Here is a 16,573-nt window from a genome sequence, read left to right as displayed (position 1 = left end):
TCTTGTGCATATATATTTGTTCCGAAACATGTGCATGCGTAATGAGCACTCGCCGGTATATCTAGGACTCGTTTTTTTGACAAGTTGTACCCTGTGCAACAAAAATTCAAAAGACGAATATTCTATTATTATTTTTCATTATAAATTTAACTTTATTCCGACTATTTCCCTGTTAAATTTTGATTACACGTTATTTATAATTAACATTTTTTAAATTAGAAACTTAAACAATTGACACGAAATCACGCAGTTAATTAGCTATGGAAAAATTAAAAGACTAGACAATACCATATACGTGTTATGATCATTTTTAACTTTACAATAGACATGTTATTCGAAAATTGGCATACATTTCGTAGTTTGCATCTATTGTTACATTCGATATAAACATCTGTCGCATTATCATCCATCTGTGCACGTTGGGCCATGTCAATTTTCAATGGTGACGTTTTTCGATGAATACATTAGTGCATATCGTATTTTTCCATTTGCTTACATAACAAAAACGTGGCAAATGTCACGGAAAACAAGCTGCAATTCATTCGTTACGCAAGCCTCATTACACTTTTATGCGAAAATGAGATTTATTTTTAATAATTACACGGCATACGTACAAAGAGCTTTTATTGTACAGAAAATGTCACGGAAAATTTGCAATTTACCAATTCGCCACTAATTCATTTCGTATAAATTAACGCGGAATATATAGTGAGCTCGTGTGCGGTGCTGTTGAGAAGACGCTCTCGCGTCTTCAGGAAAGCCGCGATTTTGCATTTTGCGAGATAGATGAAGACGATCTTCCGGCACTCAAAGATTCAAGAGGGTAATATCTTACGATGCATGTTAAGCCCCGTCTTTACGTGCGCAGCGCATTATAAGGATGGCCGGGCAAATTTGAACGCGATTACTTGATATTGATCCGCCCGAGCAGCGCTCGGAACTCAATGGATGCAATTCTTTTTCTCTTTGATCCGTGTAATTTCATTCGGTGCACTGCCTGCGTGCGTAAATGCTCAAGCATGTGGCAAGATGTGGCGAGTCGAGGAAAAACAAACTATGCCACTGATATTTCTGTCGTTCGACGGAGTAGTGGTAAAAGTTCGCGGGTAAAAGCGAACGAGAGTGAAACGTTCGCATAAACCGATTGCTTGATTATTTTGGCAGGACACAAAAAATTGCAGACTGCTGTGCGAAATCGTGAAAGAGTAGTGCCGGTATAAATAAATAAAATGTCTGTACCTCAACTCGTCGAATGAGAATCTTGTTTTCGAGCTGCCGCGTTTCATGCCGATCCATTCGACGAGTCATTAATCGCATTCAAGTCGAGCGCGATCGAGCCGAAGATTCCACCGAAGAATTCGAGCAATGTGCATCGAATATCCGGCACGTTCTCGAATGGTGCGCATAATTCGCGATACGGCACGATCATAGTGACCGCGGACGTCCAGTGCACACGAACTGCGGACTACCACGAGCTTTCGTGTCGAGTGCGAAAAATGCTATACACGGGGCGCACGCGACACACGTCGCACCTGCTGTATTCGCTGGAATCGTCGCTGCATGCCGCATATCGGTCGCAGCGATTCTCAGCTGATCGAAAGCCGACATAATTTCGATGATTTTAATTCAAAATATAGAGCGCGCAAGAAGGCGCTGTATTTAATGACAATTAAGGAACATTAAAGATGAGCGAAATTCTCATTCGTTTCTGTGATATGAAAATGCTCGGCTCGTCGAAATTAGGACGGCTTCGATCGTCGAGTCCTTAAATCAAACCGCTGTTTATCGTGACAGGCTTCCACATGGCGCCCAAACTCAACAAGATCTTCCCAGAGTCCTGCTTGCTGATCGTCGTCGGCGTGATCGTCGGCCTGCTGCTATTCCAGGCGAGCAGCGTCCACATATCGCCGCTGACGCCCGACACGTTCTTCCTGTACATGCTGCCGCCGATCATCCTGGACGCCGGCTACTTCATGCCCAATCGGCTGTTCTTCGACCATCTCGGGACGATACTCCTGTTCGCTGTCCTTGGGACTATATTTAATACGATGTCGATAGGTTGGTAAAAGAACTGCGGCGACACGGCGCCGACGCTCGTTGACGCGATTGACCAACGCAATCAACGAGCGAATTTTCGCAACTCGGATTATTTCTTTTCCCTCGGCGCGCCGGATGCTTCTAACTCTCGGTTTCTTCGTTTCGCTCGAGTACACAGAACCCGCGCGTGTTCGAAACACGGATATATACTTATCAACTTAGGTCCCAGGGGGGTAAAACCGCGCGCTATACTCCTCAAGTATGTTATCCGAGTGATTTCGAACATAAATCGTCATATAGCTACAAATGTCATATGAAAATAGACATGCTATATAGACATAGCTATGAAGTTGAATGACAATTTGCATCGAAATTGATGGAATAAAAATAATTTGAATTACCATATTGCTGTTGTCGTTATATTCTGACACTCAAAATGTTGGAATCTCGATTGACGTATATTTTAGTTTTCAATATAAAAGATAAATCCCCGGTCTCGACACTCTTATTTAAAAGAAAAAGTTATCTAAAATATTAAATTTAAAAAATTTATAAAGCCTATAAGATCACACAGTTGCACCAGACCGTAAACAGAAGTGAAGGTAAAATATCGACATTTTGGAGTAAAAATGTCAGCTGTCAATAGTCACTTATCTTTTAAACTTGTGAACTTTTAAAACTCGCGATAACATCGTATTCGAGATAAAACAAGGAAAGAAGCAACTCTGAATTTAATTTGTGGTTTGTGCGAAAAAAACATTCCACATTTGTAGGGCTTTGCATATTGATAAAGATTATCACGAAGTCGTTCGGTTAAAAATGAAAGTGTAAGTAATAAGTGTAAAGTAATAAGACACCCGTGAACAAGCCATCACGTACATTCACAAAGATATAAAGAAAATACCGATCGTTTCGCGAATGGGTTCAATCTTTGCTTTCTGTTCGCGGTCTGTTCGCGGTCTAGCATAAACGCAGATGTCCGTCTTAAAAACACAGAGGAAACGCGGCCTGAGAAACGCGCGAACGAAAATAGCGCGCGTGTCGGAGCGAGCGTCGCGGCGGGAGCACGTACGCGTATGCGTATACGCATCGACGCAACGCAGGCGGATTTGGCGTCCTAACGATAACTGCTGTCGTCGTGATGATAGTAACTCGATCGTGACTCCGCGATAACCGCGAATTGCAATTGAAATTGTTAATGCGGCCGGAAAGGAGGCGAACGTCCGACACGCAATGTCTGGAATCTAATTTAAACTTCTGCGTTCGATAAAGTAACGTTAAAAAAATATAATTGGATAGAATTGTATATATGCAAACGACAAACGCGATTAGAATCGAAGATCTCATGTAAAAAGGCTGTCAATATTATATTTTCAGTACATTTTCATTTCGAGAGACGCCAAGTCTATGTGCCAAAGTCAATAGCATGTCAACATTTTGTGAATATTATTTAGATATCAAAAGCATTAACGAAATACTAAATGATAAGAAACAGTTGCTTTTTTTGAAAGAAATCGATTTATAATTTATTTATTATTACTCTCTGAGGCAATCTGGCTCTTGTGGCTATTTTTACATTCAGTCCTTAATTATCTCAGTTCCAATTTCGAACTAAATGAATTTTTGTTTAACGCAACACTCAAAGAGAATCGTGCAGCTGTGATTATTTACGATTCTGGCTTTTAGCAGATTCTGGCGCTAAAATTCTACCGAATCATAATTCTCGATATGATCTTTTAATTAACATGAAACACAAAAGTGCAAACATCAATTTCTCGAAAACACGTATTCATGCGATAACTTTTGAAGACAACGCGAGATGAGATAAAAGACTGAGACGACGTTGCATTTAAATTTAATTATCTTTAATGATGCTGGCCGTGCGATTATCGCGCGGTAATATCTAAGAATATCCGATTAACCGGCTTAATCGATGAAAAACTCACGGCGAAAATGAAAACTCTTTGCCATTTCCGAAGCGTGTCGCGCGTAATTTCCAAGAAACGTCCCGGTAAGCACAACAACGGCGGCGATCGATAACACAAGATTGCGGTACGATCTTAATTAATATACGACTAGAGTAGATTAAAAGCCGCACTGTAATCATTGCGAATCCTCGAAAGATCTAATATATAAAGAGAACTTTCTCTCTTTTATTTCGAAGCGAGAAATACAACGAGTTTCGAGAGCGAATATATCGCGTAGGCGGGGTTGCGGTATCCGATAATGCAAATTTCTATTTTCGACGACATTATCGCTCGCTCTCTTATCACGGCATCGCGTTCAACGACTTTGCGGATTGATGAGATAAAAATAATTTCGATAAATGGACAATTTATTCAGATGCATCTGATGGGACGAACGACGATAAACTGGGCGAGTTGCGATGCGAAAAGTATTACGGTATCTGATTTTAGATGCGCATTTTTGTAATTCAAATATTCTTTATCCTAGGCGCGTCATTATGGCTATTGGGGAAAGGCGGTCTTTTTGGCTGCGAGACGCCTATTCTCGACATGTTCCTGTTCTCGGCGCTGATCAGCGCCGTCGATCCCGTCGCGGTGCTGGCCGTCTTCGAGGAGATCCACGTAAACGAGATCCTTTACATCGTCGTGTTCGGAGAGAGTTTATTGAACGACGCGGTCACTGTCGTGAGTATTACATTATTTATATTACACGGTTCTGTACGAGGAATCTGCCGCGTAGGTAGCGTGATGAGCTGCGGGAATCTCTGTTTTTTTTGTAAACTTTTAAAGACCAGAAGATTAAAGGGTCGAATTCTCGCTTGATTTGCGAACCGAATGTAATCTGCGCACATGTCTCATGCAGGTGTTAAAAGAAGAAAGTAAAATGTTAATTTTTTTTATGAAAACATAAATAATAGTAATGGAAGATAAAAATAAGCTTGACGATCCTTTAATGAGAATGTAAAATGTGTTTATGGACAAAAAACAAGCAAATAAATGTGTGAGAATAAAAACGCAATAACGACAAAATAAAATTTTTGTAAAGAATACAAGCAAAAATTAAATTGAAAATTGTGCAAAGCGATGCGAATAATCATATGTCGCGGAAAAAATAATAATTTCGCAATCATCACATGCATGACTCAGTCTCTTGCTCTTTCCGCGCTTACGGCTGGCCCTGAAGCTGACGTTGATTAATATTCCGTCAAAGCCTAGCATTAGAATACCTGATAAATAAATGGAAACAGAATTGTAAAGCTTGCTGCATGTGATTTTGCGAAACGGCGAGCGCACTCGTCGGCCGAGCGATCGATATGATATCGATCAAATTGTCCATAAGCGCGAGTCAAGTCACCAAATACCTGCGCTCCGGTTAAAAATTAACAACATATTTGCTCGCGAGCCACGCGATCGCAATCCGCGATGCTTCGTTTAAATAATACAAAACGATGTAATGAAAACGCGTTTTGTAAACAAGATTGTCGCGACAAAATTAATAAACATTAATAAACATCGTCGTACTAACATTTTGATGGTTATTAATATCAATCGCACACAATTAACTCTCGAAACACACGTCACTTATTTAAAATATGGAATAACTGCACAAAATTGCGTTGAAAATTTTATTGCAAAACTGTTTCGAGAATTTCGGTAATTTGTTCGAATTTTTGCTGTTACTGGCAAGATTGAATATTTCTGCAAATAGGTCAATCTTTTTGTCGCGCTATATTTATAATTCATTCATATTATTCGCGTTCGTCAATTAACTAAACGTCTAGCAGACATTTACGTGTTTATCGCGAAAATTGGGTCGGGCCGGCTAAGAACGGTGAGAGAAAGGTTGCGCCGGTAACGATCCGTCGCCTATTAGATCCGCGCTATTGCTAGACGGGTGGAGAAAAGTGTCAAGGGTTAACGTAACGAGACTAAGTGAATGCGGTTACGCAGGTGCTCTATCACATGTTCGAGACGTACAGCGAAATGGGCCCATCGAGGATCATCTACACGGATGTGCTGGCGGGTCTGGCCTCGTTCCTGGTGGTGGCAATCGGCGGCACGCTCATAGGTATAGTTTGGGGTTTCGCCACTGGCTTCGTGACCAGGTTTACTCATCAGGTGCGCGTGATCGAGCCGATCTTCATATTCGTGATGGCGTACTTGGCATACCTCAGTGCGGAGATCTTCCACTTGTCCGGTATATTGGCGTAAGTAAATCATCGGCTTGGACGTATCGCGTTGGCATCTCCAGCCTCGAGATACGTTCCAATAAAATCTGTTTTCAACGAGTAATCGCTAAATTAAGGAATTGGGAATTTCGACGAATTTGTCTTTATTAAAAAATATTATCGGTTATTAAATCGTGGACGGCTAAAATCTACCGATAATAGTCGATCGAGAAGTTTATTTTAATTTTACTTATATAGTTTAATTCTCTTTATAGAAATTATTAAAAATAACAGCATCGAATGTTTTCTGTAAAAGAAGTATTAAAGGCGATATACAGAGCGCACTGAACAATGCGTTTTAATTCGCGTAGTTACACGCGTTACAATTGCTCGCGCTTACAGACATGATACACTCGCGACGTTTTAACGTCGTCGAAATAAACGACGGCTGCCATGTTATGCGTCCCGTAATTCGCGATCCCTTTTATTCCAGGATAACCTTTTGCGGTATTACGATGAAGAATTACGTCGAGGCCAATATATCGCACAAGTCTCACACGACCGTCAAGTACACAATGAAGATGCTGTCGAGTAGCTCGGAGACCATAATATTCATGTTCCTCGGCGTCGCCACGGTGAACAATGCTCACAACTGGAATACGTGGTTCGTCGTCATGACGATAGTCTTCTGCTCCGTCTATCGGGTTGTGGGCAAGTAAAAGTCAGACTTTCTAATTTTACTCGATTGTGCGACGCGCGCGCGACGTACGCCTGAGAGGGATTTTCTCTGACGTTTTAAATTCTTACGTCTAAACAGCTATTATTAGAAATACGAGGAATACTATCTTATTCTTGAACTACGTAGTTTTTTTATAAGCTTATAACAATTTCTAAATTTCTTTTTATAATACGATCCATACACGCGGCGCACACTTACTTGCACATTGATAAATTGTAAAACGCATTATACGGAATTTCAATTTTTCATCGATTTGTTTTCATCGAAAACATTTTGCGACAGACTTGGGAATAATTATCCTTAAATCAATCGATAAATTGGGAAATTAAACGAATTTGAAGACTCTAAAAAATTATTTTTAAATTTAAACGCGCCAAGATATTCCGTATGCTAATCGTATAATTTTAACTCGCGAGAGTATTAGCATACAAAAGCTTTAATTTCTAAGAATGTTATCGAGGAAGGAAATGAGAAAAAGTGGCGTGATATAAATAACGGATTCGTGTCGAAGAATTCTTACACGATCGCGCGGGCCTTGACCGGATCAGCCGGGCTGGCGTTAAGGGCATCGCTTCGCTGGCGAGCGCGAAACCGCGTGTAAGGCGATACGGTTAAACGATGAAATCATAATGGGACTTAAGACAATTGACTTCTGCTTACACGAGCACCTTACGTCACGCGCGGCTTAGCGACGCGCTTCACTTATGGCTTCTCGTCCTAACCGGACAATTTGTCACTCGATCATGTGGAAAGTACGCAACGGAGCCCGAACGCCATATGTTTGCTCCATTAGGAGTTCCATTAGATGTCCCATTAGATATTCCATTAGATCTCCGAGGCACAACCGACACATTCCGCATCTTCATCGAGGCGATCACTAATTACTCGCAATCGAATTAAATCGATAGACATATATAGACGTCTGCAAAACGAAAAATATCAAAAAATCTAATAATAATGTATAATAAAAGTACGGGATAATGCAATCGTTTTTTCTTCGATATATATATATATATATATATATATATATAAACGGATTCTCATCGGTTTCTTCGTTATCGCATCGCAACATATTGCGCGAAACAACGTTTTCGGGATATTACAGCTGTAATCGTGTTCGACTTCCTGTTACAGGCGTAATAGTGCTCACGGCGTTGGCGAACCAGTTCCGGCTGCACAAATTGGACAAAGTGGAGAAATTTGTGATGTCCTACGGCGGTCTGCGTGGCGCTGTAGCATTCGCCCTGGTGCTCCTTATAGACCCGAGATACGTGCCTCTGAAGCCCATGTTCGTTACCACCACTATCGCCGTCATCTACTTCACCGTATTCATCCAGGTAGGATCACGACTATATATATATATACATACATACATATGTATATATATGTAATGCATAATCGCGATCGATGCATGACGAGACGTTGACGCGAGCGAGAATAGGAGCGTTGCATAACGCGAGGACGCGAATATTCCTCCATGAAGCGTAAGACCTTGCTCGAGTATACCGGGCCGACCCAGTCAGCGACGTCTTTTACGGAACAGATGACTCGTGCGTATTTTGAGACGCGTCCAAAGGTCCCGAGAGCATCTCTTCGACGAGATTATTTTATCGGAGTGGAGAAAAGAGGCGGAGAGAGGGAGAGAGAGAAGCCGCTAAATCGGCGGGTAATCGTCCGTTCGATCAACGATTAATGAGCGGCGAGTACGATAAAGACGTTAATGGCAAAAAAACTCAGCTCTGCACGTGTGGTCTTTATTGCGCGATCGATCGGAAACCTAATATCTCTATGCCGCACACACTCGAGTGTACACTTTTGCGTCAAGCATTTTATCAGCCGCTTCTCTCTCCGCTCGGCGCCAATAATCCTGACGCGAAACGGACATGCGTCTCGCGACGACGCCCGTGTGTAAACGCTCTTTTTATTTTCAGGGTATCACCATCAAACCGCTCGTGAAAATCCTCAATGTCAAGAGGGCCGAGAAGAGGAAGCCGACGATGAACGAGAGGATCCACGAGAGGGTAAGTTCAGCGACGAATAATTTCGAAGGCCGCTTGCGGCCTATTGCGGCCTATTGCCGCGCGACTCCAACATCGAGGTCATCATCGAGAAACAATGGCGGAGAAATTCGCTTATCAGGCCGTGATTGATATAGAGATGTAAAAATATAATAGGACGGTTAAAAATTGCTATCGACGATATATGAGTCAATTGCTGCGAATCTCGATTACGGCGTATTTTCTTTAGCGGTACGACGGAAACAGGTGTGCAATCGATATGAAGAATTGCGAAATAGGATAACATTCGTCATTGTCGAGCCACATTACAGAATGTGTACATAGCGGCAATTTTTTACCAGAAACTTTGATACAGCGTTCTGCTTACGTTTGAGTTTGCTCACGTACACATAGCAAATTCTCGTAAATCCATGACGCTTACATTGGCTCGTCGAACTGAAAGATAAATAATGTCCTTCTAATTCTCAGATAATGGATCACACAATGGCGGGTATCGAGGACATTTTGGGAAAACACGGCAACTACCACGTGCGGGATAAGTAAGATCTTTACCGACAACTTTGTTTATTCATCTTAACTGGACGGATCGATCAAACTGTAGGAAATATCTAATAGTCTACGATGAACAGAGGCGGAAAATTAAATTCATGAGTTTTATTCTCTTTTAAACGAAAAATAAAACTTTGATAAGTATTTTTTTATTGAAATAAAGAAGAGTTATTTTTTTAAATGACAATTTGATACTTATATATAAGAAAATTATATTTATTCCGCATTTATCGAACGCGATGTAGGAAAGTCATTTATGCTGACTAATCACGCTTAACGTGCCTTCTGTATCTTGATGAAAACCTGAGCTGGTTTGCTGTAGATTTAAGCGATTCGACAACAAATTCATCCGACCTTATCTCGTGCGAAATCACTGCGGCGGCGCCGAGCCGAAGATTCTGGAAACCTACTCAAAGCTGGCGATGAAAGATGCGCTGGATTACATAAGAAGAAATGCCTCCACCATCGGCAACATTAGCGGCACCGAAAGTATGTCGGCGATATTCCGTAATTACAGCAATACCGGACAATTCAATGGGAGGTGCGGAATTCTCGTTGTTCACCGCTGACAATTGTCGTAATGAAATGAAAGCGCGCTCGCTCTAATCGTATTCTTCTACTCTCTAGTCCCAGCTGCAGTCAGTTCGAGACGGGATGGAATATCGATTTGCAGGAACTGGAGTACAATCCTTCTAAAAAAGATCTGACGGACGCGAGAATTCACCATCTGCTCGCCGAGGAGCTTTGTAAACCGTACAAAAGGGTAAGAGATTGTGATCAAATCTAGATTCTCCTCGTTTAAATTCCGGAATCTACTCGTGACGCACGATTTATTATATATTGTGCATATATTGTGATATCCTATCACTATCAAATTTTCTAGCCATTCCCTGATGAAATTCAAATCGATTTTCCGGAGCGGAAATATGATAGAAAAATATTTTTTTTCCAATTTTCGAATTTTTCATCAAATATATTGATGTTTATCTAGCTATCCGTTTACAACTTTACAAATTAATTCATCACAACACCTCTGTTCTCGATCCAATATTTCAATATTTTTTTATAAAAATATATATATATATAATGTTCCATATTCGTCAAAGAGATTGTGGAAAAATAAAGCAGGTTGTTTTCGCGAGTGTGTAAGCTATACAAACAATTTTGTACACGCATTTTGTTAATCATTCAGCATCGGCGTTTGAGCTACAGCCGACACGCGGTGAACGATCGCGATCTCTCGACACAAGTCAATTACAAAATGCACATGAATATCCGACGGATGATGGGAGAGCACAAGCACCGCCACAAACGCAGCAAGAAGTTGCTCAAAGTAAGAATTAATCAACGTCTTGTACTCGACATCGTCTTTTGTATTTAATTTCGACGTCTTTTCTTACCGTTCGTTGATTTCGATTTATATAGGACGGCAAACAGAACCACGTTAGTTTCCCAGAATTTCAACAGCAGAACGGCTCGACAAAGTTATTTACGCAAGGTAAGAGTGCGACAATTGGAACAATCGTAATTTTTTAATTATTCAGAAGTTTCATTATTTTTCATGGATTATTGTGCGCAGATTATATCAACGGCGTGCTGTACGAGCTAGAAAACGGCGAAAGCTCGAAACCTTCCAGCAAAGAAGATTGGGATTCGGCAATCACGTTCACCGCGCGAACGTCTGGTAAAGAGAACTTTTCTTTAAATTATTCAATCGAATTAAATCGTAAAGTTGAGTCGAAGCATGTCGGCGAATACGGTGATTGGGAAGCGATCAGGATGTTTCAACTTTTTTTTTTCTCATAGTCAAAAGTATAGGCACTTGACACGATATGCGTGTACGTTATTTAAATAACTTTTTTTCTTTCTAAAGGCCAGTCTCTTATAACTAATAAATTTTAAAATTCTAAACGAAAGATTCGCCCAATGTAAACGCGGACAATCAACACGCTACCACCGCTACTACGTCGATGGACACGATAAATTCGGACGAGGGAGAGTTGAAAATAGGACGCGACGGTACGTTCTCGCAAAGAGAGAAAAAAAAAACAGAAGCCAAGCAGTTGACTTTGTGTTACTATGTGAAACCGTTTCCAATTTTTTTTGCGTATTTTTCATATATTGTTGACCATTATTTTTTCGAGTGTACGCTTGTTCTGCCAGGAATTGGAACCGGTATCATTCCGGCGAATACAAATCTCTCCCCGCGAGAGCGCTTCGTGAATCGCACTCGCCGGAATCATAACGGTTTCAATTTCCGTTTCCACGCACGCACCACCCTTGCAATTGTCTTGCATTTTGCGGTGTTTGATGTAGGCGCAGAGGGCTACAGGGTAACCACTCCCACGGCCACGGAAACCATGTTACCGTGGAAACGTGAGGACGATTACGAGTCGGGTCATCCGATCAAGCAGCACGAGTTCCCAGCGTGGTGCTCCAATAAAGAATACCTCGCCTACAGCTCGCCCTCCGCCACTTTCTTAGGTGAGAAACGACGATCGATCGGTTAACCACTAGCTATCAATTCACTACCAAAGTTTCGTCGATTTCCATACAAAAGTAACGACTACGTAGACCGACTACAATAATGGTTCTCATTTTTTTTTTTCTTTTTTTTTTTTTTTCTTCCTTTCGGGAAAAAAGAATTTCTCTAAAACATTGTCAACTCGAGAGGATCGCTCACGGTTCACTTAATGCCCAGCTGTAGTTTAACGTGCCCATTATGTCTTTCCGCTTTTCAGGTGGGATCGAACAGCCAAAAGTCCAATCCGTGATTGGCCTATTTCGACGCGAGAGCATGTGTACGCCCGACAGTATCGATTGCCAAGAGACCGTCGACGAGGCGGACGAGACGGACGAGTACACCCCCGCAAGAATGGATTCCCCCGCGAAAACCAAGGGTACGTGACGCAAAGCGGAAGGAGGGTACGTTCTTTTTTATTTTTTCTTTCCCCCCCTTTTTTTCGCGCATATATCACCGGCGCTCGACGATTTTACAAAATGCTATCCAACGTCTCTTCCAATCGCGCCAGAAAACGTGCTCACGGCGGAAACGTATATCATCGGTGCATAAAAATTACATATTTCAGAATTCTCGAACGGTATGTCAAGCGATTAATAGTTATAAATTAATTACACAAGCGCAAAACGTTTCGAAATAAGACGGGGAGGTACGAAATTGAGAGCCTCTGTCGTACGCTATTTTTTAATGCGTCCTGACGGGCGTCACTCACACGTAGGTATCTACGTCCGCGGCTATTTTTGCCAGCAATTGCAAAATGAGCATCGACACGCAAACCCGCCCACAACCGTGCTAATTGCTAATTGTTTTACTGAAGGAACATTGCGTCGAAAGCGAATTTGCATGTGCAAACACCTGATCTTCGTTTTGTAAAACTGATTTCTTCTCGATTTTTTCAAATTTTTATTTATGCTAGATATCACCGTAGGCGTTAATAGACTGATGATAGACATCAATGTCGTAGCTGAAAAAACAAGCTTTGTAGCTTCTCACTTGTCAGTAGCTTCTTAGATTTTGCATCTCACGTGACACTGGCATCCGCTACGATATTTATGATAGCGCCGCGGTGGATGTCGATGTTCTCTAAGCGATAAATAAATGAAGTAGTAAAACTGTTTAGCTAAGTTAAGACGCAGGCACTTAATTAAATTTTTATCCAACTTTTTATCCATTTTCTTATTTATCAAAATATATATTAACAAGTAAAAGCAGATAAATAAAATGAAAAATAGACAGAGAATTAAAGTCTACTTATGTCTCATAATATAATATATAGGAAAATGGAATAAGTTATTTTTTTTTTTTAAGTAATTGTAATGAATGTGGCTATCGTTATACTATTAATTTAGAGAATATTAGAAGCTTTATCAATTGAAGAAATTTTCAGTAGAGCAGCATCTGTCGCGATTTCGGCGTTTTCCTGCAGTAAATCAAAGCATCGATTTTTCTTATTAGGCAACCCGAGGAGGGTGCCTGCGAGGAGGGTGTCGATGATGGAGCTCGGCTTCAACGACCGGACGCAGTCGATGGACAGGACGGACGACGGCTCTCATTCCTTGCCAGAATGCTGGAGTGCCCAGAGAATGCGTCTTAACTCTTTCGCCTGCTCGCCCGCCCAAATGCCGAGCCTGTCGACCGCCCTGATCACATCCTCCACATCGGAGTCGTCGGAGGACGTGGAGGACGAGGAGGAGGAGAAGGCTTGACCCTTGGGGGCCGTCGCCGAGGAGCAGCCGTCCGCTTACGTGGACGTCGAGCGTCGACGGCGTCGGCCCTTCCGGCGACCACCGCGGCGTTCGTCATTGCTTACCTCGCTCCTGCGACGCCCGAGTGCCCCCGTATGAGAGTACCTGCCCTTGACAAGTCGCCTTCCGCAGGAAGAATCTTGCGAGTCTCGGCCTGAATCTCGTTAATTTCGCCGCGTCTTCGTGAACCTGTAAATCGAAGCGCTATAAACGGATTTCAGATGGAACGACGCGCGACAAGAGACAGCGAAAAACGCGGTTGACGTTTTGATTTGTTTTTTATACGAAAGAAAGTTTAGAGAAAGAGAGAAGAATTTAGGAGAAAATTTTGATTAGAAAAGGATCACACGGAGAGAGAGAGAGAGAGAGAATAAAGTGGAAAAATATTTTTCTAAAAGTCAAGCGACGAGTTTTTCCGTGTGGAAACACGATAAAGTAACAAATGTCATTAAAACGTGCTTCTTTTGCGTGAATTCAACGTTCTGATCGCTCGCGAATTTCAGACAAGGAATGTGCGTGACATAGGAATTCGAATCACTATTGCTTTTTCCGCATACCGCGAGAATGCATTCGCGAGTACGAAGGCGCTTGTCGGGTGCAAGGGCTTATTATCTAAAAATCCGTCTCCAAAGACGTCATGGAATCGTGGCCTTAAGGACTGTGGGAGTAGTTGGACGCTGACGATTTTGACGCTGTCGTCACCGTCGGCGCAATATTCACATTTGTCGGTGCTACCAGGAAGAGTCTCGTAGAAATCGTTACGCGGTGCCGCAAGTGCGCCGTCAGCTTGTCAAGATTTACCACGAGCACCTTCTCTTGTTCCGGAGGGTTGACTCGGCAATGCGCTCGCATTGCGACCGCAATCATTGCTGCTGTATGCTTCACGATTTGGGCTACGATCAGGCTATCCACTTGACAGGAAATTCAAAGAATTAAATGCAATCAAGAGCCATTAGTGCGATATTCGCGAAATAAATAAGTAAAACTATCGGTCCCTGTGAATCTTGTAGCGAGATCTCAGATATAGTTGCAACTGAGTTTTTAGTTTGCCAACAAAATACTGCAGAGAATGTATGCTACACCTTTATTCGAAAGAAACTTTGAGCAGAACTTTTAATTTTCATGATCTTATTTATTTATAAAAAAAATTGATTAGATTAAGCAATTAACTATTTTAATGATTAATTTTAGTGAATATTAGTTTACTTACATCTCGATACACATTTTTATTTTTAATGAAAATTGCGAAAAGTTGATCGACGTCCGTAGCAAGCAACTAGCAAATCGCTAGTCTGATTGTAGCCTCGCAGACAACAATCCAACATTAGGCGTGTTACATCGTTTAGCAATTGTCGTAAAAATCTGACGCATGCGACGCAGCGCATAACGTAGCATCTCCGGCGTAAGCGACATCCCAGTAGCGACGCATCCGCAGCTGAAGTTAGGAAATTTCTTTTTAAGCGATCGGCTGCGCTACGTTCAGGATGCAATTATACCACTGCGTAGAATCAGACGAGTGAGATGCGTAACAGAGGGCATGTCCCTTTCGAGTATGGCCTTAAAAAAAAATTTTTTCCGGTAAACGGATTACTCGCGAGTAACGCGGTGCGTGGCGCGCCCAAATGCATTGTCAAATGCATTTTCGGCACGCATCGCGCACGGTCAGTACTTACAACTAGGGAAAAGCCACAGCGTGTAAATACAGTTTTTTCTTAGAGAAAATACGCTAGAAAATTGCCGGCATCGCCATGATCGTCATCCTCAACAAGCATTCTCATCCACACTATTTTTGTTATCGTTTAGTATTATTTCGTCGCGCTCTTATAAAGAAATAAGCGAAGCGGCGAAGCTCGCGATCACTAGAGCATTCGCTATCCTAGTTATTATTGTTACTCTTGTTACTGTCGCTAGTATGTGATTATACTAGTTCTACTACTAATAATCAATAAAATGCAATTATAGCCATAGCTCGGCGTAGGCAGGAAGCGGAAATGTTGGAAGCTCCTGCTAGTTTCGAGGGGAACGTTTGACAGAATTTTTTGATAATTGAGGATTTATTTTGGTTATCAAAATATAAAAAAAAGAGGGAAAAAAGTACATTGTAGGAGTGCAATGCTGAAATAGAATCCATCTCACAAACGGCGGAACCTTGTCATCGAGCGCGTCCCGAATTACTCCACACGCAAGCGTTACAATTTTTCTTGTATTTAAGTATTTCTCGTAACACTCTGTGGCGATTAATGTCAATTTTATCGTAATCAACACGGACTCTCTTAATGAGGTAGACTTTTTTTAACCCCTGATCGTCACCCCGTAATTCTTGGGGACTCTGCGACATTTTTATACGCTTACACTTCCTTCCTTCCAGATGCATCACATTGCGCGGAGTACTTAATTTAGCGTGACCTTTTTGACACTAATAATGAACCATTTTTGCATCCACACACAAAAGGGTGACAGGGTGTAAGTTCGCTTTATTAAGAAAACGGATAAAAATAGAAAAACAGGAGGTTCTTTTGCGACGACGGATAAAAATGATTTGGGAGTTCCCCTCGCACGGAAAATATTCCTCGCGGCCTTTAGTTACTTAGATCGGGTAAAACAAAACAAAAAAAGAAGAAAAAAAGAACGTCGGACTAGTCTCTAGACGCTAGTCTCTACGCTGTTGATTTGTTAAAGGAAAATAAATGTTTATTTCTTAAAAGAGATCGATATTTTTATTTCGCAACTGCGCACCGTCTCTCACCTGCCTCTCGCCCGTTTTCTCACGTCCAATTATCTCCTCAAGTAGATCGTCCAGAGTTTGTTTCGAACTGTTCTCAAAATTCT

General features: G+C 41.7%; 1 protein-coding gene across 5 annotated transcripts in view; it reads left to right on the top strand.

Annotated features, from left to right (window-relative positions):
- Positions 1 to 16,450, top strand: part of Nhe2 (Na[+]/H[+] hydrogen exchanger 2) — a 33,119-nt gene extending 16,669 nt beyond the window's left edge. For 3 of the 5 annotated variants that reach the window (XM_012374091.2, XM_012374089.2, XM_067351319.1), the window contains 16 exons: positions 1,795 to 2,058; positions 4,492 to 4,688; positions 5,955 to 6,211; positions 6,666 to 6,883; positions 8,046 to 8,248; positions 8,843 to 8,932; positions 9,398 to 9,468; positions 9,801 to 10,019; positions 10,106 to 10,241; positions 10,671 to 10,811; positions 10,904 to 10,976; positions 11,058 to 11,162; positions 11,396 to 11,497; positions 11,795 to 11,962; positions 12,220 to 12,378; positions 13,455 to 16,450. In XM_012374091.2, coding sequence (XP_012229514.1) covers positions 1,795 to 2,058; positions 4,492 to 4,688; positions 5,955 to 6,211; positions 6,666 to 6,883; positions 8,046 to 8,248; positions 8,843 to 8,932; positions 9,398 to 9,468; positions 9,801 to 10,019; positions 10,106 to 10,241; positions 10,671 to 10,811; positions 10,904 to 10,976; positions 11,058 to 11,162; positions 11,396 to 11,497; positions 11,795 to 11,962; positions 12,220 to 12,378; positions 13,455 to 13,705 — 2,654 coding nt within the window. In that variant the 3' untranslated portion in view covers positions 13,706 to 16,450. Of the gene's footprint in view, positions 1 to 1,794; positions 2,059 to 4,491; positions 4,689 to 5,954; positions 6,212 to 6,665; positions 6,884 to 8,045; positions 8,249 to 8,842; positions 8,933 to 9,397; positions 9,469 to 9,800; positions 10,020 to 10,105; positions 10,242 to 10,670; positions 10,812 to 10,903; positions 10,977 to 11,057; positions 11,163 to 11,395; positions 11,498 to 11,794; positions 11,963 to 12,219; positions 12,404 to 13,454 lie in introns of all 5 variants that reach the window. The other 2 variants (XM_012374093.2, XM_012374092.2) reach the window with 2 other exon arrangements.
- The last annotated feature ends 123 nt before the right edge of the window (positions 16,451 to 16,573 follow it).

The sequence above is a fragment of the Linepithema humile genome, chromosome 3 (assembly GCF_040581485.1).
Source record: "Linepithema humile isolate Giens D197 chromosome 3, Lhum_UNIL_v1.0, whole genome shotgun sequence".
Lineage (NCBI taxonomy): Eukaryota > Metazoa > Arthropoda > Insecta > Hymenoptera > Formicidae > Linepithema > Linepithema humile.
This window is presented reverse-complemented; position numbering and strand designations above follow the sequence as displayed.